The sequence below is a fragment of the Cnephaeus nilssonii genome (assembly GCF_951640355.1).
Source record: "Cnephaeus nilssonii genome assembly, chromosome: 5".
In the NCBI taxonomy this organism is placed as follows: Eukaryota; Metazoa; Chordata; class Mammalia; order Chiroptera; family Vespertilionidae; genus Cnephaeus; species Cnephaeus nilssonii.
Window position 1 is genome coordinate 35,650,121 of NC_137076.1, and position 24,376 is coordinate 35,674,496.

The window sequence follows — 24,376 nt, forward strand, 5'->3', positions numbered from 1 at the left end:
CCACGATTCGATTCCTGGGCAGGGCACATGCCTGGGTTGTGGGATTGATCCCCAGTGTGGAGCATGCAGGAGGCAGCCAATCAATGATTCTCTCTCATCATTGCTGTTTCTATCTCTCTTTACTCTCCTTCCTCTCTGAAATCAATAAAAATATATATTTTAAAAAGAATGGCTGTCTTCTCCCAACACTCACAGTTCAGAACCTTAACAGACAACAGCTGTGGAAAATAAGGCTAATTTAAATTAGTGTGATGGCAAGGGCCCAGGTTTTGGATTCAAAAGAGTTGTCTTTGCCTTTGTGCCTCACTACTTGGTTTTGTCAATGAGCCTCAGTTCTTCCTTCTTCTCTGAGCTGGAAACAATACCTCTCATACTGACTTCACCAGGCCACTGAGAGGCCCACATGTGATAGCATATTTGAAAACACTTTGTGAATTGTAAAACAGTGACCAAACATAACAGATTATCACTATCATCCTCTACTCTCACCAAAGTGCTGCTGTAAACATTGGCAATAATATGTAAGTTGCTCAGATAAGAGTGTGGGAGAGTATATTAAGTAAAATACAGGGTTTCTAGTAATATATATATATATATATATATATATATATATATATATATACACACACACACACATTGAGTGGCTACTATGTATAGGCGCTAAGCTAAGATTCTGGGCATAATGCAATAAAAAAAATGGTCCTTGCTCTCAAGGAGAGTACTATCTAGTGGAATGTTATAAACATATATAAAGTCTATTTCAATACAGTTTATTAAGAGGTAAAATCAGAGAGAGTAACCAAGGTGGGCTCAAGTTTCATGGGTGGTGATGTAGCAGGGTGGTGAGAAGCACAGAATCTGTACCAAACTGCTTGAGTCTGAATCCTGATTACACCACTTATCACTGTCTGACCTTGTGGAAATTATTAAGATCACTGTGCCTCAGTTTTCTCATAAGTAAAAGGACATAATAACCAACTTCAAAAAATTGTGAAGGGACTACATGAGACAATACATGTAAAGCATTTATCACAATGTCTAGAACACCGAGTAAACACTCAAAAGTATGAACTTTTGGAGGAGGAAATCAGGGAAGGCTTCCCAGAAGCAGTGGCATCTGATATGAGATCTGAAGGATGATAGGAATTAACAGGTCAAGGGACAAGGTATTGTGAGATGAGTATATACCAGGCAGAGAGAACATCCAGATTCATTAAACAGCGATTTCTCAAACTTTCATGTGCATAAAAATCATCTAGGAATCTTATAAAGTGCAGATTCTGAATCAGTAACTCTGTAATGGAACATTTCTAACAATGTTTCCAGAGAAAGCTGATGATGCTGGTATCTGTAATACACTTCCACTCAGTAGCAAGGTTTTAACTGGGTGCAAAATTTTCAAGAAGAGACTGCAAGCTATTTAAGAATAAAAGGCATGAAAATTGTACAGAATAGGGGTTGGGGCTGTTGTACTGGATGGAGAGTAGGAGAGATGAGATCTCTGATGCTGATAACTGCCTAAGGGGATAAATCACAAAGGGAGTTACAAGTGCAGAAAAGAAAAATAAATTTAGAACAGCAAAAAGGGCGTTAGCTAGCAAGTGGAAAAATGGGAAGAAGGGGAACCCCACTCAAAGAAAGGAGACCAACTAAGAGGCTTTTTCTGTTATATAACAGTAGGTGAGAAATGATGGTAGCCTGAACTAGGTGGCCTTGAAAACTGAGAGAAGTGGGGGAATTCAAAAGCTATTAGAAAATACAACCAACAATTTATTTGGTGGTGGATTTGCTTGGGGGATAAAGGGGATGGAGAACACAAGAAAGACAGGGCATGCGGTTATCAGGTTCATTTCAGTTGCCCATAGTTCACACATAATAACAAAGCACATGGAGAAGAGCTACTCATTAATGGTACAGATAGGTAGGGTCTTCTCCATCAGAGATGCTCCTGCTACTTTTGGCAATTGTTGACCTATTTTCTTCAAACTACCTTCAAAATGCCTCAATTTCTACTCACTGCTCAAGGCATAGTAGAGAAACACAAAACCAGTAAGGTAAATCAGTACTTCAAAGTTTAGCACTCTCTTCTTGTTTTGTTTTGTTTTTGTAAAATGTGTGGAGTGTGTTGGCCTTCCCAAATTAGCTATTACTTTGAGAGCAAGGGCCATGTAAAATCTATCGAATTTATTCCCACAATGCTGATGACCAACTAATGCATACTAGTTGACTATTTGATAGAATAACTTCTATCAATGTCACTTATTATCTCATAAGATGATAAAAAGAATAACATCTGTAAGGTGTTGAGTGTTTTACATGCATTACAAATGCCATCATCTTCTTTGGTTCCTCTGAGACCCTTATATCTAGGCAATTTGTATAATAACTTGTTTGACTATAGTTATGCTGAATAATTTTTAATAGAATGGAAGCCTATTTCATTACTGTCAAACTTTACTGCCATCTACTGTTCATACAATAAGTTAACATATTGTGCGCTCCACCACCTCTATTTACTACTCAGTGTTTGTTTTCTTCCGACTTCAAGGGCTTTCTGTGCTTTAAGCTTCAACCCAAAATAGATGTAATTGTCTAATAGTTTCTGATTTTTTAAATAACAATTCTGCATGATATTGACAGTGTTCTATCATGGTCAAAAAGAGTTTAAACCCTTATGGAATAGTAAACATTTTAAAATTTAATGACACAATGATCTTTTCATAGCCCCCCTCCACCCACCCACCAAGAAACTAAAAGAAAAAGGTGGTGAAATTAATGAATAATTTATCCTTACCTCTAGTAGACATCATTAAACTGGTTATACTTCATTTAGGGTATAAATCTTACTCATCCTTCAAGGTCCTCCTTTCAAATGATACCTTCTCCATAAAACTTTCCCTCACTCTTCATCTTGGAATAAATTCTTCCTTCCACAATTGGTAATTGTTATAATGAACCACATAGTGGAAGGACAACAAAAATTTCAATAAAAATAACTTTATGTCATTTCCCCTTATTCCCCCTTCTCTATTGGTTACAGTTTATTCTTTTGCAGATAAAACTGGACTCTCAGCTGTAACAATCATATAAGAGGTTCTAAGAACTGCACCTTTTTGGAAGGGCAGGGACAGAAGCAGAAACACGTGTTGAATAATCGGATGAGATTTGAGGCAATTTGTCTTTGCTGTGAGACTTTAGCCAACTCGCTGTGTACTACATGGTGAGGATTTCAAAAGTTAATAAAATGACAGTAGACCAGGACTCAAATCCTTGCATATTCACCTCTAATTCCCTATTTTAGACTGAAAAACGCCAGTTTAAAGGGGAGGGAAGCACCCATGAAAGAAAAATTAAAGTAACTTTCTGGCATAATTTAGGTGCCTGGAGTAGTTTGGTTGTATTGTATTTAATGGGGAGGCTGGGCAGTGGTGACCAAAGCCCCAATGCCTTGTATTTCATAGATCTAAATTGAAGTCCAGTTCGTGCTACAAATTAATTGTGTTTTAGCAAGTCACTTGAACTTCCTCACAAGATAGGATCACCTCCTCTTCTGTGCATTGTATGTATTTATACCTAGGTCCTCTCATAGGTCTTTGGATGCTTTTCTTTTCTTGTTCAAGGTCACAGCGCCTTAGCGCGGCGCTCTCTGGGAGACTGCAGCGTCCGGACCTTACACTTGGCGTCTTCTCTGGGGTCACAATCACCGATTCCATCCCACACTTGCAATCTCTTCACGGCGAATGGATGGAAATCGCCACAATTAATGACAGCCCGGCGCTCTGAAGAGACCTTGGATGGGCTTACTACTCAAGTTGAGGGAGGGAGGTCAGGGACCTCTTCTCGTCGTCCCATCTTCCCCGGCCTTTTCAGATACGGAATATTTGAAGGGTGTGAGGGGTACAGCGGTGGCCAAGAGGGCAAAGAAGAGCCTTCTCCTAGTAGGAACACAAATCTCTGACTTGGGCTATGTTTCCGGAGACATTCTCTACGGACCCAGGCGGTGACCGACTTCCGGATCTGACTTCCTGTCTTCCGAGTTTCGAGCTCCGTCGCTTCCGCCCAGAGTTGCTCTAGGTCCGGCTGGGAGCAGCTACTTCCGCCAGGAGTCCCTAGCGGCCGGGGCTTGGAAACTGGCCCTCAACAGCTTCCGCCTTCTCCTCTCGGCCCGCTCACCCAGGCCAGGTCCCCAGGTTGGGCGGCGGCTGCTGGGCCTGTCACGGGGACGTTCTCTCTGGCCCAGTCCTTGGTCCGCGGAGGACCGGGAGGTGCGGCAGAAACACCCCTGCCGCCAGCGACAGTGGCCTCAGGCCTCGCCGAGCCCACCCTGGCCTGGGGCGGGGCCCGGCCTTCCCGCCCCGGACCCCGCCCCTCCGGCCAGCCCTGCACCGGGTCCTTCTCATCAGCCCTGCGGTGTAACCGCCTTCCACCTCCGGGACGTGGCAGTCCCCTGGCTCCGGCCGCTGGGGACCATGGAGTTTGCGGAGCTGATTAAGACCCCACGGGTGGACAATGTGGTGCTCCACCGACCATTCTATCCAGCCGTTGAGGGGACCTTGTGCCTAACTGGCCACCACCTCATCCTGTCCTCCCGGCAGGACAACACGGAGGAGTTGTGGCTCCTCCATTCAAACATCGATGCCATCGACAAGCGGTGAGTGCTCATCCCCCCGCTCCCCCCCCCCCCATTCCTCTGGGAATCTGGGGTCCGTAGGTGTACCCCAGAGGATTGCGTGCAAACCAGCCAGCACAATAAGCCCTGTCTGGCCTAGATTGAGGATTTGAGTTTTAGAAAGCAGAAAACCATCCACATGAGATCCCTGGTTTCTCTCAAATCTGGATGGAATCCCCAGGGTTATCACATGGTTGTTATCCTGATATTATTTTTGGTAGATAACACTATTTCTGTGACTTTTCTTTTTAAACTTCTTCTCCTTGCACCATCATATTCTTTGAATAATAATTGTGCATCACAGTTCATGAAGTTGTGATTCAATGTGATTTAGAGAAAGTCATTATTTGCCACTTTTGAGGAAAACTCAACCCAGTATGTAGTGTCTAAATTCCACAAAACCTTACCCCACCCCCAAAAATGTTCAGTTGATTATGTACATTTCTCCTTATTTCTTACCTTTTGTGTCATCCATTTAATGTTTCCCACAATGGGAGATTATAATGTCTTTTATTTCTCTTTACTCAGTTCTGCTTTTGGAAAGACCAGAGTTGACATTTAAGCAAAGGTATTAATTAACCTGTTTTTGTACTTTTGTCTTTCCAAAGTGGTGTCTCAGAGTCAAAAAGGTTACACTTCCATCTGCAATCAAATTTCCCATTTCCCCAATGGCTGCTATCAGGAGAAGATAAATTGATTATCCAACTTAATACTAACACTGTATTATACTGACACTGAAGAAAATAGAGGGAGTGCCTTGCTCCTCCCAAGTTTCTTAAACATTTATTGAATGTCATATTGCAGTTACTTTGTGAGGTATTAAGGACACTAACGTGAATAAAATATAGTTCTTTCAGGAGTTTATAGGCTATCATCCAATTGTTACCCATCTATCAGTATTCATTTTAACCATTTTATCTGCCATCTCTTTCATAGATTGTTCTGTTAGTCCCACAACTAACTTTGAAATCCTATAGCTCTTTAATTATAGCTCTTTCATAAATTTTTGTTAAAATTTGTATTTGGATAGTTACATATATTAGTCCCTTAAAGCCAGGACTCACATTTTTCTTTCTGACTTACCTCTTTTAATGGTTGCTTTTCACTCTTTCATTTCATATTTACCTAGCATTTACTACATGCTGGGTCTGGTAGGGCTTAAGGTAGTATATAAGACATGGGCCTTTTAATCTGTTAGGGGATAAATGACAAGCTGTACACACATTTGTCTTTTTTCCTGGGGAGCAGCATGATGTAATAGAAAGAACATGAGCTAGGTGGTCAGGTCAGAGGTTGTTTGTTGCTTTCAAGAAATATTCACTTCGATGTGTCTTCTATGTACTGAGCACTGTGAGGGCCTGCAGATGCAGTGGTGACTAAGACAGGTGAGGAGCTTATGTGCTGTGGAAGAGATGGACATTCAGATAAATCAACAAATCAATATGTTTAAAAACCTAAGCTACCCTTACGACCAGTTGACCAAATGACCAGTTGACAGGTCGTTATGATGCAGACGCTCAATTCAGGAGCTGCCCCCTGGTGGTCAGTGCGCTCCCACAGCCAACCTCCCATGGTTCCTCCCCCTGGCTGGCCAGCCCCAATGAACCCCGATCGCCGGCCAAGCCGAGGGACCCCACCATGCATGAATTTGTGCACTGGGCTTCTAGTAAATATATAACAATGTCAGGCAATAAGTGCCAGGAAGGAAGATGGAGGATAAAGAATGCCAGGAAGACAAATGGCATTTGAATGAATGGAGGAAGCTAGCAATGTGAATATTAGAGGAAAGAGCATTTCAGCCAGGGAACAGTGGATACAAAGACCTGAGACAGGAACATGCTGGCATGAACTAGGAAAAACAAAGAGGCCAGTGTGACTGGAGGGTAGTGAGCAAGATGTAGAGGCTACTGGGACAGCAAAAACTATGGTTAGAGGGATAAGCAGGGCCTTACATACCATTGTGATGGTTTTCATGGGAAGCCCTTGAAGAGTTGAAAGCAAGGAAGTAGCAGTTGATAGACTTTTTAGAAGATGATTCTGGCCTCCGGTGGCAAATGGATTCTAGAGAAGCAGGAGTGGAAGCAGCAGGCCCAGTTAGGAGAATGTGGAGTAGTTCAGGTAAAAGGTGATGGTGACTGCCTTGCTGACATGGCTCAGTGGTTGAGCATCAACCTATGAATCAGGAGATCACGGTTCGATTCCCTCTCAGGGCATATGCCTGGGTTTCGGGCTCAATCCCCAGTGTGGGCTGTGCAGAAGGCAGCCGATCATTGATTCTCATCATTGATGTTTCTCTCTCCCTCTCCCTCTCTGAAATCAAGAAAAAAATTATGTAAAAATATATATTTTTTAAAGTTGATGGTGACTTAGAGTAGAAGTAGTGGAGAAGCAGACAGATTTGGGATGTATTTCCTAGGCTGAGCTGCCATGCCATGCTGATAATTGTAAATGGGGTGTGAGAGGGAGAGTAGTATTAAGGATGACTCTTTCAGTTTGTCTCTTGTTAGATAGGTGCCCTTGGACAAGCTACTTAACCTCTGTGAATCTCAGTTCTATCACATAAGAGAAAGACAACCCCTCTCATATCTAGTAGAAACTTATATTGAATAATGCTTTAAAGCTTATAAAATACTTTCCTGTACACTGCATACATGATTTTATTTGATCCTTTCAGAAGACAAGGCTGTACACAAGTTTTTCAATTGTACCTTTTTTCTTTTTTTATGGACCTTAGATATAGACACTTGAGTTACTCCTACTCAGTTGATGACTCATCATTTCCATGATTGATTCATTATAAGGTTTTCTCAGTGTTTTGTTTTATTCTTTTTTAGTGCTAATTTTCACTAGAATTTCCCATGTCATCCTCAATCCCTTTAGGTAACTATGTTAAGTGTTGCTATTTGTCCTTGGATATATGTGTATCTCTATAAAGTATATAGCACTCTTGTGTGTGGGTGTGTGCACACATGCATGTGTGAGTTTAATTTACTGAAGTAAGATCATGTTGTAGATCTTCTATTTCTCAACATTTTAACTCAGTACTCTTTTTCAAGATCTCTTCATATTGCTGTGTATATCCATTTCACTGCTTCTTGACTGAAGTATAGAATTCCAGAGAGTCTACAACATTTATCTGGCCCTTTAGGTAACCTCCAGTTCCCTGTTATCACAAACAACTCTGATAAACATACTCGGGTCCCATTATAGTCATGTGCCTGGGATTGTGCCTAGGATGGGAGGGAGCCAGAAAGTAGATGCATAATTCATTTCACAAAGTAATGCTAGACAGCTCTCCAAAATGACTATTTTACTTTGTTCTCTTACATTCTTAACCAATATTAGGTATTATTATCTTCCTAATTTTTGCCAGTCTAATGATTGTGAAATACATCTCTTTGTTTTAATTTGTATTTCTCTAATTGCTGGTGAGTTTAAGTATTTCTTTATACATTTGTTAGCAATTCATTTAAAAAATGTTTTCCTTTATGTAAAGAGCTGGGTTTGTTGTCTTATGTTGATTTGTGCCAGTTCCTTGTATACTCTCTAGATATTAATTCTTCACTTAGATATTGCAAATGTCTTCTCCTAGTCTCTCACCTATTTGTTAACTTTCCTGTGGTGTCCTTTGTTGAACAGAAGTCCTTAATTTTAATGAAAATTTTGTCAATTCTTACTTTACGGTTTGTGTTTTTTAAGTCTTACTTAAGAACTACTTCCTTATCCCGTGTATATATAATATATATAGCTCTCACTGTGTCCCATAAGTTTTGTGATGTTGTGTTTTCATTTTCATTTGTCTCTAAGTATTTTCTAATTTCCCTTGTGACTTCTTCTTTGATCCATTGGTTGCTTAAAAGTGTGTTGTTTAATTTTCACAATATGGTGAATTTCTCATTTGTTATTGATTTCTAACTGTATCCTATTGTGGTCACAAAAGACACCAGGCAAACATTGTTTTATTATGCTTCACAGTTGTATTACAACTTACTGTACTGGTATTGCAGTACTTGCTTTATTATGGTGGTTTGGAACTGAACCCTCAATATCTCTGAGATGTGCTTGTACCTTGTATGATGTCTGTCTTTTTTAATCTATTAAGACTTTATTAGAAGCCTAACATGTACTACATATCCTGAAAAATGTTCCATGTACACTTGAGAATAATATGTGTACTATTGTTGTTGGGTAGTAGTGTTGTTTAAATCCTCCATTTCCTTACTTATCTTCTGTGTGGTTGTTCTATACATTATTGTGAGTAGGATATTAGAGTTTCCAACTATTATTGTAGAACTTTCTTCTCCCTTCAACTCTGTCAGTTTTTGCTTCATATATTTTGATTGTCGTTAGTTGTATAAGTGTGTATAATTGTTATATCTTCTTGCTGTGTTGAGCCTTTTATTAATATACTAGAGGCCCGATGCACGAAATTCGTGCAAGGGGCTTGGCCCTCACAGCCGCAGCAGCTTGCCTCAGCCCTTGCAGCCCCAGCTTCGTCTGGAAGGTCATCCGGAAGGACGTCTGGAAGGTCATTCGGCTGCCTGGTCTAATTAGCATATTACGCTTTTATTATTATAGATAATGTCCTTTGTTGTCTCTTTGAACCATTTTTTAAAAATATATTTTTATTGATTTCAGAGAGGAACGGAGAGGGAGAGAGAGAGATAGAAACATCAATGATGAGAGAGAATCATTGATCGGCTGCCTCCTGCACACCCCCTCCTGGGGACTGAGCTGCAGCCCTGGCATGTGCCCTGACTGGGAATTGAACCGTGACCTCCTGGTTCATGGGTGGATACTCAACCACTGAGCCACAGTGGCCGGGCTGAACCATTTTTCATTTAAAGTTTATTTTGTCTGATATTAGTATAGCCTGCTGTCTTTTGGTTACTATTTACATGTAATATCTTTTTCTATCCTTTCACTTTCAACCTGTTTGTCTTTGTATCTCAATTGAGTCTCTTGTAAGATAGCATATAGCTGGATCGTGTGTGTGTTTAACCATTCTACCAATCTCTGTATTTTAATTGTAGAGTTTAACCCATTTACATTTAAAGTGCCTATAGCAAGTCCTTGAATAACATAATTGTGTTCAGTGTCGTTTTGTTATAACATTGATGAGATGCCATAGGAACTTAACTCTTGTTTATATCAGTTAGCCTATGGTAAAATTGGTTTTGTTACACATTGTTTCACTTAAAGTCACAGAACCTATTGATGACATTAAGTGAGAACTTGTTGTATTGATAAGGAGAGACTTTTGTTAATATGTTATTTGTTTTCTATATGCTTTATAGCTTTTTTGTCCCTCATTGCCTGAATTACTGTCTTGTATATAGTTGATTTTTTGTGGTGAAATGTTTAAATTCCTTTCTCATTTACCTTTGAGTATATTTTGTAGCTGTTGTCTTTGTGACTACACTGGGGATTACATTTAACATCCTAATGTTATAACATTCTAATATGAAATTATACCAGCTTAACTTCTGTAACATGCAAAACTCTACCCCTTTACAGCTCTGTCCTCACCCCCTTTTCATTGCTAATGTTACAGAATTACATCTTTATGTGTTGTGTGCCCCAAAACATAAACTAATAATTCATGTAATGCATTAGTCTCTTAAATTATGTAGAAAAAAAAAAGTGCAGTTACAAACCACTGTTACAGTAATACTAGCTTTTAAAAAATGTATTTTTATTGACTTAAGAGAGAGGAAGGGAAAGGGAGAGAGAGATAGAAACCTCAACGATGAGAGAGAATCACTGATTGGCTGCCTTCTGCGTGTCCCCTACTGGGGATCAAGCCTGCAACCCGGGTATATCCTAACTGGGAATTGAACCTTGAACTCCTGATTCCTGGGTTGATGCTCGATCACTGAGCCACACTATCTGGGCCCCAAATAATCGTTGTTAAATGATTCGGCCTAGTATAAATTACTTTATGTTTGAAATTTTTTTCAATATAGATTTTAAATAACTTGTGGCTCACATTTTTATGATGCAGGCTTGACTTTTCCTTAGATTAATTAGGAGAAGGAAGTTGAATAGTTGAATATAGATGATTATAACTACATTCTCTTTTGACAGAAATAATCATATGCTTAAAGGTTAGAAACCTGTATATTCTTAACTATAATTTATAATTTTTTACAGATTCGTGGGGCCACTCGGTACCATCATCATAAAGTGTAAAGATTTTCGAATAATTCAGTTGGATATTCCTGGAATGGAGGAATGTTTGAATATAGCCAGTTCCATTGAGGTAAGTATTTTGGAAGCAAAATGTATTGAAACTAAATAGTTATTAAAAAAGCCTTATATTCTGACTCATTGTAGCTCTTATGTTTCTTCATTAAATATTTGGTCTTGTTCTATAACTCAAATATTGACGACTGATAGGAAAAGCGTCACCCTGATTCATTGTTATAGGAAATGTAATAGGATTTTAGGGTTACTTTTTCTTCCAGGTTCATCCATATTTAGCATGTGACAATTTCCTTACCTTTTAAGGCTGAATAATATTCCATTGTATGTATATGTATATGTATATGTGTATGTATATGTATATGGTGAGACTTTTAAAAAAGTTATTTCTTTTATAAAGGAAGTAATTATCACTAGTGATTATTATCTCTTGTTTGTTTTTAGTAAATCTGAATTTCCATATATCAGATTTGCTTAAGATAGGATGTGTTTGTTTTCTATTTGTTTAAATAATATTGAATATCTATTCAGATTATAAATAATAGAAATTTTACTTGGATAATTTAATATTTAAATTGAAGAGCTCACACTATACCCTTCCCCATTCTAACCAACTATATTGGTATACACTTAAATTTTAAATTGCCTTATTTTAAATCACTGCTACTAAGTTGTAGCAATTAACTTTATGTTTATAATATTTTCTTGATAACTATAGAGACATGCTGATTTTTGTTCTGTCTTTAAGTGACTAATCTGAGCTTTGTGTCCGAAACAAATGTTATTGCTTTAACACGTTAAGCGCCATGTCAGTCAACGGTGACTGACACTATACTTTCCATTTGGACCTCATCAGTCCCCGGCCACCAGCATATCGGTGAAATCGGTTATTGTGGGCTAAACAGAAGGGAAGACAAAACAGGCTTGGCGCTTAACGTGTTACCTATTACAAGGGGGAAGAAAGGCTTTAAAATCTGTAACTAGGATTTCGTTTTTTTAAACGTGAAGAGAAGAATAAAGGAACAACTGTTGTGGTACTGCAAAAATTGGTATGCAACATTTTTCTGAGTTTGCTAAATTTTACTTAAGGAAATGAGAAGATGAGCCAAACTGTCTTACATATCTGTCATTTGGAAGTAACACAGTAATGTTGATTTGGCTGGATTCACTAACATGAGTAAGAAATGCCAATGACTTCTAGGCTGTTAAATTGAAATACAGTCCTGTTAGTTGGGCAGGAGAATGCTGCTGACCCACTGCAGTTAAGCATGTGGTTTTTGGGTATGGTTTTTGTTTTGTTTTGTTTTGTTTTGTTTGTTGTTGTTTTTTCAGTTGTAGGGTTGGGTTTTCATTGACCTGTCTACAATTTTCTTATCTCTTTTCTAACTTGTAAGATAACTGATTGGTGGGTGTTACTGAAGTTGCCCATGGTGAAGCATAGTGAAGAAACGGGCAAGGCTTATTATTCCTCTTTCTGATTGCATTTATTTAGCTAAGTAATGCTAACCAGTTTTTTAGTTAGCTGTAGATGTTACCGAATGCTCTATAGAAAATGACTGATTATATGGAAGTCATTATGGCTGAAAAGAAGCCATAAATTATGAGCCATTCTCATAATTTGATATCAGAATGTGAATCCTCTTCTTTTTTTTTTTTTTTAACAGTTTAGTAAATACACATAGTGAACTTGGCCTTTAGCCTTTTACTGTCTTCCAATTCCCTCCCCCAAATACATTTTGACATAATTTGGGAGTAATAAGTGAAATTCTTATATAGCATAGTTGAGCTATTCTTTGTAATCAAGAGTCCATATACTCAAATATATTCTGTTGCCACAAATAGAATCCTATTGGAAGGATAACTGGCAAATGCTCAGTTTTCTAAATTATAGCAGGAAGTCTGATGAAGCTGTTTTCTGTTTACTTTCAACTGCCTTTGGGGGTTGAAATGTTTTTAGTTCTTTCGCCATTAATATGTTTAAAGGAAAAGCCCTATCTCTAGTGACATAAAATATAATCACAAGTGCTTATTGCCTGCCAGAGTGGTGCTGACTTACTTGCATTTAAAATAATGGTTGTACCAGCCCGAATGGAAAACAATATGGAGGCTCCTCAAAGAATTAAAAATAGAACTATCTTGTGATCCAGCAGTTCCACTCCTGGGTATGTACCAAACAAAATCATTATCTTGGAGAGATACCTGTACTCCCGTGTTCATAGCAGCATCATTCATAATAGCCAAGGTCTGGAAACAACCTAAGAGTTGATGGATGAATGGATAAAGAAAAGAGAGAGAGAGAGAGAGAGAGAGAGAGAGAGAGAGAGAATATATTAGAGAGAGAGAAATTATTCAGCTTAAAAAAAGAAAGTAATCCTGCCATTTGCGACAGCATGGATGAAACTGGAGGGTATTATGCTGAGTGAAATAAGCCAGACAGAGAAAGACAAGTACTGGATTGTATCCCTTATATATGGGATCTTAAAAAGTAAAGCCAAAATAATAGAAATAGAGAATAGAAAGTGGTTTCAGCTATAAGATGAATAAAGCTTGTGGATCTAATGTATAACATGGTGACTATTTTTCAAAACACTATATTGTTTGAATGAAATTTGCTAAAAGAGTCAAACTTAAATGTTCTCAAAAACAACAGCAAAAGATGATGTGAGGTGATAGTGTGTCAACTCAATGGGAGGAGGAATCCCTTCACAATGTGTATGTATCATATAGTACACTTTAAATATTTTACAGTTTTATTTATCAATTGTATTTCAGTAAAGCTGAAATTTTTTCTAAATGTTGCAAAGAATATCTTAAAAATAAATAAATGAATAAATAAAATAATGTTTGAACTGACTAATAATAGCCCTGGCCTACATCAGATATGGATACTGGCTTTTCTGCTTCTGTTTGGTGTGACTGGCAGCCAAAGACATGTAGAAGTAGATAATAGATTAGTGAGCCATGCTTCTCCATATTTTCTGTTTTATGAGCTTTCGAGGAAGTCTTCATGATTTATGGACAGAAAGAAGAATAACTTTGGATGGGGATGTTTTTGTTAAACCGCTGAATGACTATTTTTTTAATAAGTCATGTACCCATCCTTTTGTATCTGGTCTTTCTATGACCTAGAAGGAGATAGCTTCATTCTGAGAGTTTTGGGGTATTAGCATGATGTTGGGCCCTCTGACCTCCAGGTGTATGTGTCTCCATAATTACTACAGTTTGAATTATGTTCATTGATTTTGGTGCTTTTTTGTTCAGCCATAGAAATGCTTTCCATAATTACCCTCTCGAAGGATGAAACTGCCACTCAATGGAGGATATTCTGTCGGTTCATTGCTCCTATCTAGTCAGGTTTTCTGGTGTTGCCACCCAGAATTCAAGTGCTGCAGATGATTGTAGGCTCATTGCAGGACCTCAGAGTTATTGTCCTGGCTTGAAAATGGGTCAGTGTAGCATAAAGATATGCTGATACCTGACCAAATGGCATATCACTCTAGGTAGGGAGTGAACATTGATGAAGCATATGTGGAGTATATAATATGTGGACCATGTAATAGCTAAAATTATTTTAGAGTTTATTTTGTGCCAGGAACTGCTGTAGCCCCACACATTCTCTCTGAATGCCCGTAACAGCCTTATGAGGTAGGTACTGTTATTTCCCCAATTTTACAGCTGAGGAAAGTGAGGCATGGAGCAGTTACATAACTTAATTACTATTGCACTGGAGTTTGGAATTTGAATCCAGCATTCTGACTCCAGTCTGACTCTTTGGCTGCTAAGCTCTATCACCCTATTTTACAGTTACTAACCAATGCTGATTTTATTTTATTTTTTTTAAAGATATTTTTATTTCAGAGAGGAAGGGAGAGGGAGAGAGATAGAAACATCAATGATGAGAGAGAATCATTGATCGGCTGCTTCCTCCACGTCCCCCACTGGTGATGGAGCCCGAAACCTGACTGGGAATCGAACCATGACCTCTTGGTTCATAGATCTACGCTCAACCACTGAGCCATGCCAGCTGGGCACAGATGCTGATTTTAAATTATTTTAAAATGTTTATACAGTTGATAACTAGATTTTGAGCCAAGCTTTACTGACTACCAAAACCTGTTTGTTCTCTGATCCCCAAAAAATATTTAAACTGTTTTATTAGGCTTTATTAAATGATGTCAAAGAGTTATTTCATTTTTCTCCTAGAACAGGTATGCACATTTTAAAATTCTGTTCATTCAGCAAATGCTAATTGAGTGTATGTTATGTGCCAGATATCTTGTTAGATTCCAGAAGCACAGAAATTAGCTTCAATAAGCTATAATTGTATCTAGTGACAAATATAGTTTTAGATAAATATGCCCATCATTAGTAGGTCATATTTGTTTAATACCATTTGGCAGTCAGAAAGTGTTTCAAATTGTGGTATGTTCCTTTTTCCTTTCTTTATTTCCTTTTCCCCCTAGGCATTATCTACCCTGGACTCCATCACTCTGATGTACCCTTTCTTTTACCGGCCCATGTTTGAAGTGATAGAAGATGGCTGGCATTCTTTCCTTCCTGAGCAAGAGTTTGAACTCTACTCTTCAGCTGTGAGTAACTTTTGAGAGAACTATGGGTAATAGTTGAGAAATATCCCAACACCTTACTTTACTTCCTTTTGATGAGTGATAAGGTACATTTGACTTACTCATGCCTTTTCTCATAACACTGAACTCAGCATCCTACCTTGTCCTAGTTTCTCCTTTTTAACTTCTTTAAAAATATGTTTTTATTGATTTTTTTTTAGAGAGAGAGGAAGGGAGAGAGAAAGAGAAACATCTGTGAGAGAGAAGCATCAATTGGCTGACTCCTGCATGCCCCTACTGGGGATCGAGCCTACAATCTGGGCATGTGTCCTGACCAGGAATAGAACTTTTTGGTGCACGGGACAACACTCAACCAACTGAGCAACACCAGCCAGGGCTTTCTCCTTTTTTATTTTTTAAATATATTTTTATTGATTTCAGATAGGAAGGGAGAAGAAGAGAGAGATAGAAACATCAATGATATGAGAGAATCATCGATTGGCTGCCTCCTGCATGCCCCACACTGGGGATCGAGCCCACAGCCCAAGCATGTGCCCTTGACCAGAATTGAAGCTGGGACTCTTCAGTCCACAGGCTGATGCTCTATCCATTGAGCCAAACCAGCAAGGGCTCTTCTTTTTTAAATAATAGAAAGGAACAAGGGATTTGAAGTAAGTAGTAACTCTAGTCTCACCTGTTCTGGTTCAGCATTATACGAAGTATTACAGTCTTTCTGTTGCTATACTTTAAGAGTACCATTGACTTGTTAATGGTACCCAGAAAAGGATGAATGAGATGATGTGTTGGCCCTGATAGTCATGGATATACTTAATATATTTAACATGGAGAATAAAAGACAAAGGGAGAAACAACTGTCTGTCACACATTTGATGAGATGTCATGTAAGATAGGGAACTTGTACTAAAATCATGGTAAAAACCAATAGAGGAAGTTATAGAGCAACAAATGTTGCTAAATATGAGGAAGAACTTTCTAGGAACTGGGGATACATAGCATTGCAGAAAGCTGACTAAAGAATGGAGCTCGTTTTCTCTGGAAGTATCTAAGTATTGATAGATATCCTTCTATTAAATTTCTGAGATGGCTTCTTCATTGTATGAAAGTTGATCTCTAAGGTCCTTTAAATTTTTTCAGATTATTTTGTGACACTGAGATACCAGCTCTGAAATATTATGTATTTTTCAGACCAGTGACTGGAGGTTAAGCTATGTTAATAAGGAATTTGCGGTCTGCCCCTCTTACCCACCAATTGTCATAGTGCCGAAATCCATTGATGATGAAGCTCTTCGGAAGGTGGCTACATTTCGACATGGAGGACGCTTCCCAGTACTCAGCTATTATCATAAAAAAAATGAAATGGTAAGTGTACAGTACTGCTGCTTAGTCTACTGAAAGACTTGGTTTGAGGATTTTTTTTCTTAGAAATGGTTCCCTTCTCCGTGTACCTGTCCACTGAAGTGGTTAGTCACTCCTGCTAGGACTTCCTTCATTTAAAATTCAAGGAATCGGGAGTAGAGTGTTTTCTGTGATCAGTATATGACTTTGAATTCTTTCTGTGATGCTGCTCAACCTTAGAAAAGCCCAGTTAGGTTTTTTTGTGTCTTTTGTTTTTTTTATTGATTAAGGTATTACATATGTGTCCTTATCCCCCCATTGCCCCCTCCACTCCCCCCAATCATGCGCTCCCCCTCACCCCCTGTTGTCTGCATCCATTGGTTATGCTTATATGCATGCATACAAGTCCTTTGGTTGATCTTTCCCCCTTATCCCTACCTTCCCTCTGAGGTTTGACCATCTGATCGATGCTTCTCTGTCTCTGGATCTGTTTTTGTTCATCAGTTTATGTTGTTCATTATAATCCACAAATAAGTGAGATCATGTGATATTTATCTTTCTCTGACTGACTTACTTCGCTTAGTATAATGCTCTCCAGCTCCATCCATGATGTTGCAAATGGTAGGAGTTCCTTCCTTTTTAAGGCAGCATAGTATTCCATTGTGTAGATGTACCACAGTTTTTTAATCCACTCATCTGCTGATGGGCACTTAGGCTGTTTCTAAATCTTAGCTATGGTAAATTGTGCTGCTATGAACATAGGGGTGCATAGATCCTTTCTGATTGGTCTTTCTAGTTTCTTGGGATATATTCCTAGAAGTGTGATCACTGGGTCAAATGGAAGTTCCATTTTTAGTTTTTTGAGGAAACTCCATACTGTTCTCCACAGTGGCTGCACCAGTCTGCATTCCCACCAGCAGTGCACGAGTGTTCCTTTTATTCCGCATTCTCGCCAGCACTTGTCGTTTGTTGATTTGTTGATGATAGCCATTCTGACAGGTGTGAGATGGTACCGCATTGTCGTTTTGATTTGCATCTCTTGGATAATTAGTGACTTTGAGCATGTTTTCATATGTCTTGGCCTTCCTTCTGTCTTCTTTCAAAAAGTATCTATTTAGGTCCGTTGAGCATTTTTTGATTGGGTTGTTTATCTTCCTTTTATTCAGTTGTATGAGTTACCTTTAAATGTTGGATATTAAACCCTTATCGGAGATAACATTGGCAAATATGTTCTCCCATGCAGTGAGCTTTCTTGTTGTTTTGTTGAGGGTTTCTTTTACTGTGCAGAAGCTTTTTATTTTGATGTAGTTCCATTTGTTTATTTTCTCTTTAGTTTCCATTGCCCTAGGAACTGTATAGGTGAAGATATTGCTTCGGCATATATCTGAGATTTTGCTGCCTGTGTATTCCTCTTAATATTTTTATACTTTTCCGTCTTACGTTTAAGTCCTTTATCCATTTTGAGTTTATTTTTGTGTATGGTGTAAGTTTTTGGTCTAGTTACATTTTTTTGCATGTATCTGACCAAATTTCCCAGCACCATTGATTGAAGAGACTGTCTTGGCTCCATTGTATGTTCTTGCCTCCTTTGTCAAATATTAATTGAGCATAGTGGTTTGGGTTGATTTCTGGGTTCTCTATTCTATTCCATTGGTCCTATTCCATTGGTCTATATGTCTGTTCTTGTGCCAGTACCAAGCAGTTTTGAGAACAGTGGTTTTATAATACAGCTTGATATCTGGTATTGAGATCCCTCTTACTTTGTTCTTTCTCAGGATCGCTGAAACTATTCAGGGTCTTTTTTTATTCCAGATGAATTTTTGGAGAATTCGTTCTAGGTCTGTGAAATATGCTGTTGGTATTTTAATGGGGAGTGCATTGAATCTATAGATTGCTTTGGGTAGTATAGACATTTTAATGATGTTGATTCTACTAATCCATGAACACGGTATGTTCTTCCATCTGTTTATGTCTTCCTTTATCTCTTTTTTCAATGTCCTGTAGTTTTTAGAGTAGAGGTCTTTTACCTCCTTAGTTAAGTTTAAAGATCAGAGCAGAAATAAACGACATAGAGACCAAAAAAAAAAAAAAAAATACAAAAGATCAATGAAACCAAGAGCTGGTTCTTTGAAAGGATAAACAAGATTGATGAGCCTGTAGCCAGGCTCACCAAGAAACAAAGAGAGAGGACCCAAATAAACAAAATCAGAAATGAAAGAGGTGAAGTAACAACTGACCCCACAGATATACAAAGATTGTAAAAAAAATACTACGAACAACTCTACTCCAACAAACTAGACAATCTCTACGAAATGGGCACATTCCTAGAAAAATACAAGCTTCCAAAACTCAATCAGGAAGAATAAAAAAATCTGAATAGGCCAATAAATACTGATGAAATTGAAACAGTCATCAAAAAGCTTCCAGCAAACAAAAACCCTAGACCAGATGGCTTCACAGGGGAGTTTTACCAAACATTCAAAGAACTAAAACCAGTCCTTCTCAGACTATTCCAAAAAATTCAAGAGGAAGGCAGATTTCCAAGCTCTTTCTATGAGGCCAGCATTATCCTAACCCCAAAACCAGATAAAGACACCACAAAGAAAAAGAATTACAGGCCAATATCCCTGATGAACATAGATGCTAAAATCCTCAACAAAATTCTAGCAAACCGGATGCAGCATTACATTAGAAAGATCATACACCATGACCAAGTGGGATTTATTCCAGGGATGCAAGGCTGGTACAATATCCGCAAATCAATAAATGTGATATATCACATAAACAAATTGAGAGACAAAAATCACATAATCATATCAATTGTTGCAGAAAAGGCATTTGACAAAATCCAACACTCTTTTCTGATAATAACGCTCAGCAGAGTGGGAATAGAAGGATCATACCTCAACATAATAAAAGCCTTATATGACAAACATACAGCCAACATCATACTCAATCGGCAAAAACTAAAACCATTTCCCTTAAGAACAGGAACAAGACAGGGATGCCTGCTTTCACCACTCCTGTTCAACATAGTACTGGAAGTGCTAGCCACAGTGATCAGACAAGAAGAATAAATAAATGGCATCCAAATTGGAAAAGAAGAAGTAAAATTGTCATTATTTGAAGATGACATGATACTGTACATAGAAAATCCTAAAGACTCCATCAAAAAATTATTAGACTTAATAAATGAATTTGGCAATGTAGCAGGATACAAAATTAATGCCAAGAAATCTATGGTATTTTCATACACCAATAGTGAACTTACAGAAAAAGAGATTAAAACAACAATCCCATTTACCATTGCACAAAAAAAAATTAAGATACCTAGGAATAAACTTAACCCAGCTAGGTTTATCCTCAGGACTCAATACAAAGGGAACTAATAATGTCCATGTGCTATTTAAATTAATGTTCTCAGGCAGAAAAATAAATTTCTCTGATCCGAATAATGGTAAGATACTGGTAAATTGAGCAGAAGTTTTTATTTTCAAAAGGGAGAAGAGTGGCACATGTCATTAGTCACAATAAGTAAACATGGGCATCAGGAATTGAATAGGCAAGTGCTTGTGGTGTATTTGTTTCCTAGATATTTTCTAAATCTGTTTCTGTCCTCTACTTTCTCTCAGTCAATGAACAGCTTCATTTTGAGACCAATAGTAAATTAGTGGATAAATTATTACCACCTGTTTTCCTTTTCCCCTGGTATTAAGTCAAACATGGATATTTAGGATAAAAAGATTTCTAAAAATCTGCTCTTTTTGCATCAGGCTGTCTATTCTGCTTGCTTAATAGTATATCTGTTTTTACTAGGGTTCATTACAAAGTATTTTAATAATTGATGGTAAATACATTGAGTGTCCATTTACATAGTGAGTGCCATCTGAGAGTTAGCTATTGTCATCCAGTGGATGACCTTTCTTGATCATGTTAAATTTCAGGGTAGTTAAGATAACAATCTATACAAGGGGTGAAGTTGAAATAACTCTAAGCCATTCACCAGGTAGAGATCAGTGTAATAGTTATTGATTTCTTGAGAAAAGTTTCAAAAGCAAACCTTCAAAATACATAGTTCGTAGCATTTGGAGACAAGTGGTTAAGTCCTGGAATACTGAAAAGGATGGAAGAGGGCCATTGGAGGATAAATAATACCAGGCAGCTTTCAAGATATTGAAAATGATTCCCAAAACAAGAATAATAAGTAAAAATTTTTATTTTGCAATTGGTGCCTTTTTCTTTATAATTCTTGCCAACCCTAAGTTTAGGTAGTTGAAGCAAAAGTTTCCTGGTGCATAGGTCATTATTATCTTCATTACAGGGCTAGATCAACTGGATAATTACTCACTGACTAAATGAATTATAATACCTCATCTTAAAAAGGAACTAAAATTTATTATGTGAAAGTATTTTGAGATAATGGGAGGAAAAATCATTTGAAAGTGCAAGGCTTATTTTTGTTTTACAGTTATTAACTTTGTCAATAAATAGAAATGTATCTTTGTTTTAGGATCAGATCCATCTCCAGTTGTTTTTGAAATACTTTTAATCTAGCTAATTTACTTCTGTTTTCAAAAACTTTAAATGCAGCTACTATTAAGTTTTTTGTGTTTGAGAGAGAAAAGGAGAGAGAGAAAGAGAGAGAAATAACATTGACTTGTCTGCTTATTAATGCATTTATTGGTTGATTCTTGTTTGTGCCCTGACTGGGGATGGAACCTGTGACCTTGTAGTGGGATGATGCTCTAACCAACTTAGCTACCCAGCTAGGGCTTAAGTTTTAAATTTTATTGTGATTCTAGGTAATTATGCGAAGTGGTCAGCCACTGACTGGCACAAATGGGAGACGGTGCAAAGAAGATGAGAAGCTGATAAATGCTACCCTCAGAGCAGGAAAGCGTGGCTACATCATTGATACTCGATCTCTAAATGTAGCTCAGCAAGCTCGAGCCAAAGGAGGCGGCTTTGAGCAAGAAGCTCATTATCCCCAGTGGAGGCGGATTCATAAGTCTATTGAGAGGTAAAAGATTCTGGAGACAGTGATGGGCTCTTATTTGAAGCTAATTAGAGTGGGTGAACCCTTAGCTGTTCAAAAATTACAAGTTTTCAAATGAATCTAAACATTAACTTAGAGTCCAAAATTGACTGGCTAGCCTGTCGTTGTGTTTGGTAAGATGAACAGAAAACTTACCTTGGATGCTCACAGGTGAGTTTTAGTCAAATAGCACTGTTTCTGCAAGCCAGCTCTGAAATTTCATCCCCCACAAGGTCTGCTCTTTTTATAGATCAGTGGTCACCAAACTTATCCAGATAGGCTATGGATAACTATATTTTCCTAGTCAAAAGACTTTACACATTTAATTTCCCCCATACCCACCTATTTTCACACCCTGTTTCCTCCACCTCTCTTGTTTATGCTTGCAATTAGTGGTTTATAGGTACTTCTGGGTAGGTAGGTGGGAGTCGGAGCTGGCTTTGGGCACCCCTGCTGATAGTTCCGGGTAGACCCATTGGAGTAGGATTGCACATGTCAGTGGTGCTGTCTCTGACCTGGCTCTCTCCCCAATCAGATAATTCAACTCTTCGACTTGTGTTTAATCTACTCAGATGAGGATCAGTTACCTTGACAGGCACTTTAAGCATCTTTGCAATCATGTGAAATATTAACTTTTCATTATTTAATCCTTAGGTTATTGTATAGCAAGGTAAATATTTTTATAGTATTTTGAGCTACTTTTGCTGTTGGATTAATTGGAGGCTGAGTTTTTGGTTTGGTTTCTTCCCTCATTGTTTTTGTTTTGTTTTGTTTTTCTTTTCCTTATATTTGAAAGGTATCACATTCTTCAGGAGAGCTTAGTCAAACTTGTGGAAGCTTGTAATGACCAAACTCATAACATGGACCGATGGCTCAGTAAATTGGAGTCTTCCAACTGGCTGACTCACATCAAAGAGATTCTGACAACTGCCTGTCTAGTGGCTCAGTGTATCGACAGGTAAAGTACATTTCAGTGCTCCAGAATGGGACATGCACTGCTAACTAGACTTTGCTTTTATCCAGATATATCCTACCTAATAATAGACAAATATGCAAATTGACCACACCTCTGACACACCCACAAGCCACGCCCACAATCCTCACCCACCATCCAATCAGAGCGAGTATGCAAATTAACCCATCCAAGATGGCTACAGCCACAGAGAGCAAGGTTTCCCAGGCAACAGAGGGAAACAAGCTTTCCGCCAGCCGTTGCAAGCCTAAGCCTCCACTCAAGCTACAAAGTTTCAATTATAGAAGGTAAACAAATTCAAACAGAAATGGCGTCAGAATGGAGCTTGAGAGAGCAGGCCAGGGTTGCCACCGGCAACAGGGGAAGCAAAGCTTTCCGCACACCCTGGCCGGGCCCACCCGCTTAAGGCAACAAAGTTTCAATTATAACCCCAACAGAAATGGCTGCCGCCGCAGAGGGAGCCCCAGGCTTGGCTCCGCTCCAGGCTACAAAGTTTCAATTGTAGAAGGAAAATAAATTCCAGATACCAGGGCCTCCGCTTGGGTTGCCAGGGGCGTGGCCGGCCTGCAAACCACCACAGGCCCCTCGCTCAGGCCGCCCCACGCCCCAAGGGAACCCCCACCCTGATCAGGGACACCCTTCAGGGCACACCAGCTGGCCTCCACCCCTGTACCAGGCCTCTATCCTATCTAATAAATGAGTAATATGCAGATTGATCATCACTGCAACACACAATATAGCTGCCCCATGTGGTCAAAGATCCTGCCCCCATGTGGACACAAGATGGCCAGCAGGAGAGGGCAGTTGGGAGGCACCCGGCCTGCAAGGGAGGGCAGTTGAGAGGGACCAGGCCTGCAAGGGAGGGCAGTTGAGAGGGACCAGGCCTGCAAGGGAGGGCAGTTGGAGGTGATCAACCCTGCAGGAGAGGGCAGTTAGGGGTGACCAGGCCAGCAGAGGAGGGAAGTTGGGGGCAAACAGGCTGGCAGCGGAGTGGTTAGGGGGTGATCAGGCTGGCAGGCAGAAACGGTTAGGGGCAATCAGGAAGGCAGGCAGGCAAGCAGTTGGGAGCCAGCAGTCCTGGATTGTGAGAGGGATGTCCGACTGCCGGTGGGATTGGGCCTAAACGGGCAGTCGGACATCCCTCCAGGGGTCCCAGATTGGAGAGGGTACAGGCTGGGCTGAGGGACAACCCCCCTCCGTGCACGAATTTCGTGCACCGGGCTTCTAGTGTTTATATATTAACATATACCTTGGAGATATTGTGGGTTTGGTTCCAGACCACTGCAATAAAGCAAATACTATCTCAATAAAGCAAGTCACACAAATTTTTGATTTCCCAATGCATTTAAAAGTTACGTTTATCTCTACTGTAGTCTTTTAAATGTGTAATAGTATTCTTTCAAAAAAAAAAGTGTCTACCTTAATTAAAAAATACTTTATTCTAAAAAAACTAACTATCATCCGAGCCTTCAGTGAGTTGTAATCTTTATGCTGGTAGAGGTCTTACCTTCAATTTGTAAAATATGCAATATCTGCAAAGTGCAATAAAGTGAAGTTTAATAAAGTTTGGGCCT

The 24,376-nt window shown here is 38.9% G+C and overlaps 1 protein-coding gene across 1 annotated transcript in view; it reads left to right on the forward strand.

The window, feature by feature from the left end:
* The first annotated feature begins 3,386 nt into the window (after positions 1 to 3,386).
* Positions 3,387 to 24,376, forward strand: part of MTMR9 (myotubularin related protein 9) — a 34,812-nt gene continuing 13,822 nt past the window's right edge. Inside the window, exons 1-6 of the mRNA XM_079771901.1 lie at positions 3,387 to 4,651; positions 10,823 to 10,931; positions 15,337 to 15,462; positions 16,645 to 16,818; positions 21,597 to 21,814; positions 22,626 to 22,787. Of these exons, the coding sequence (XP_079628027.1) occupies positions 4,470 to 4,651; positions 10,823 to 10,931; positions 15,337 to 15,462; positions 16,645 to 16,818; positions 21,597 to 21,814; positions 22,626 to 22,787 (971 nt within the window). The 5' untranslated portion in view covers positions 3,387 to 4,469. The remainder of the gene's footprint in view (positions 4,652 to 10,822; positions 10,932 to 15,336; positions 15,463 to 16,644; positions 16,819 to 21,596; positions 21,815 to 22,625; positions 22,788 to 24,376) is intronic.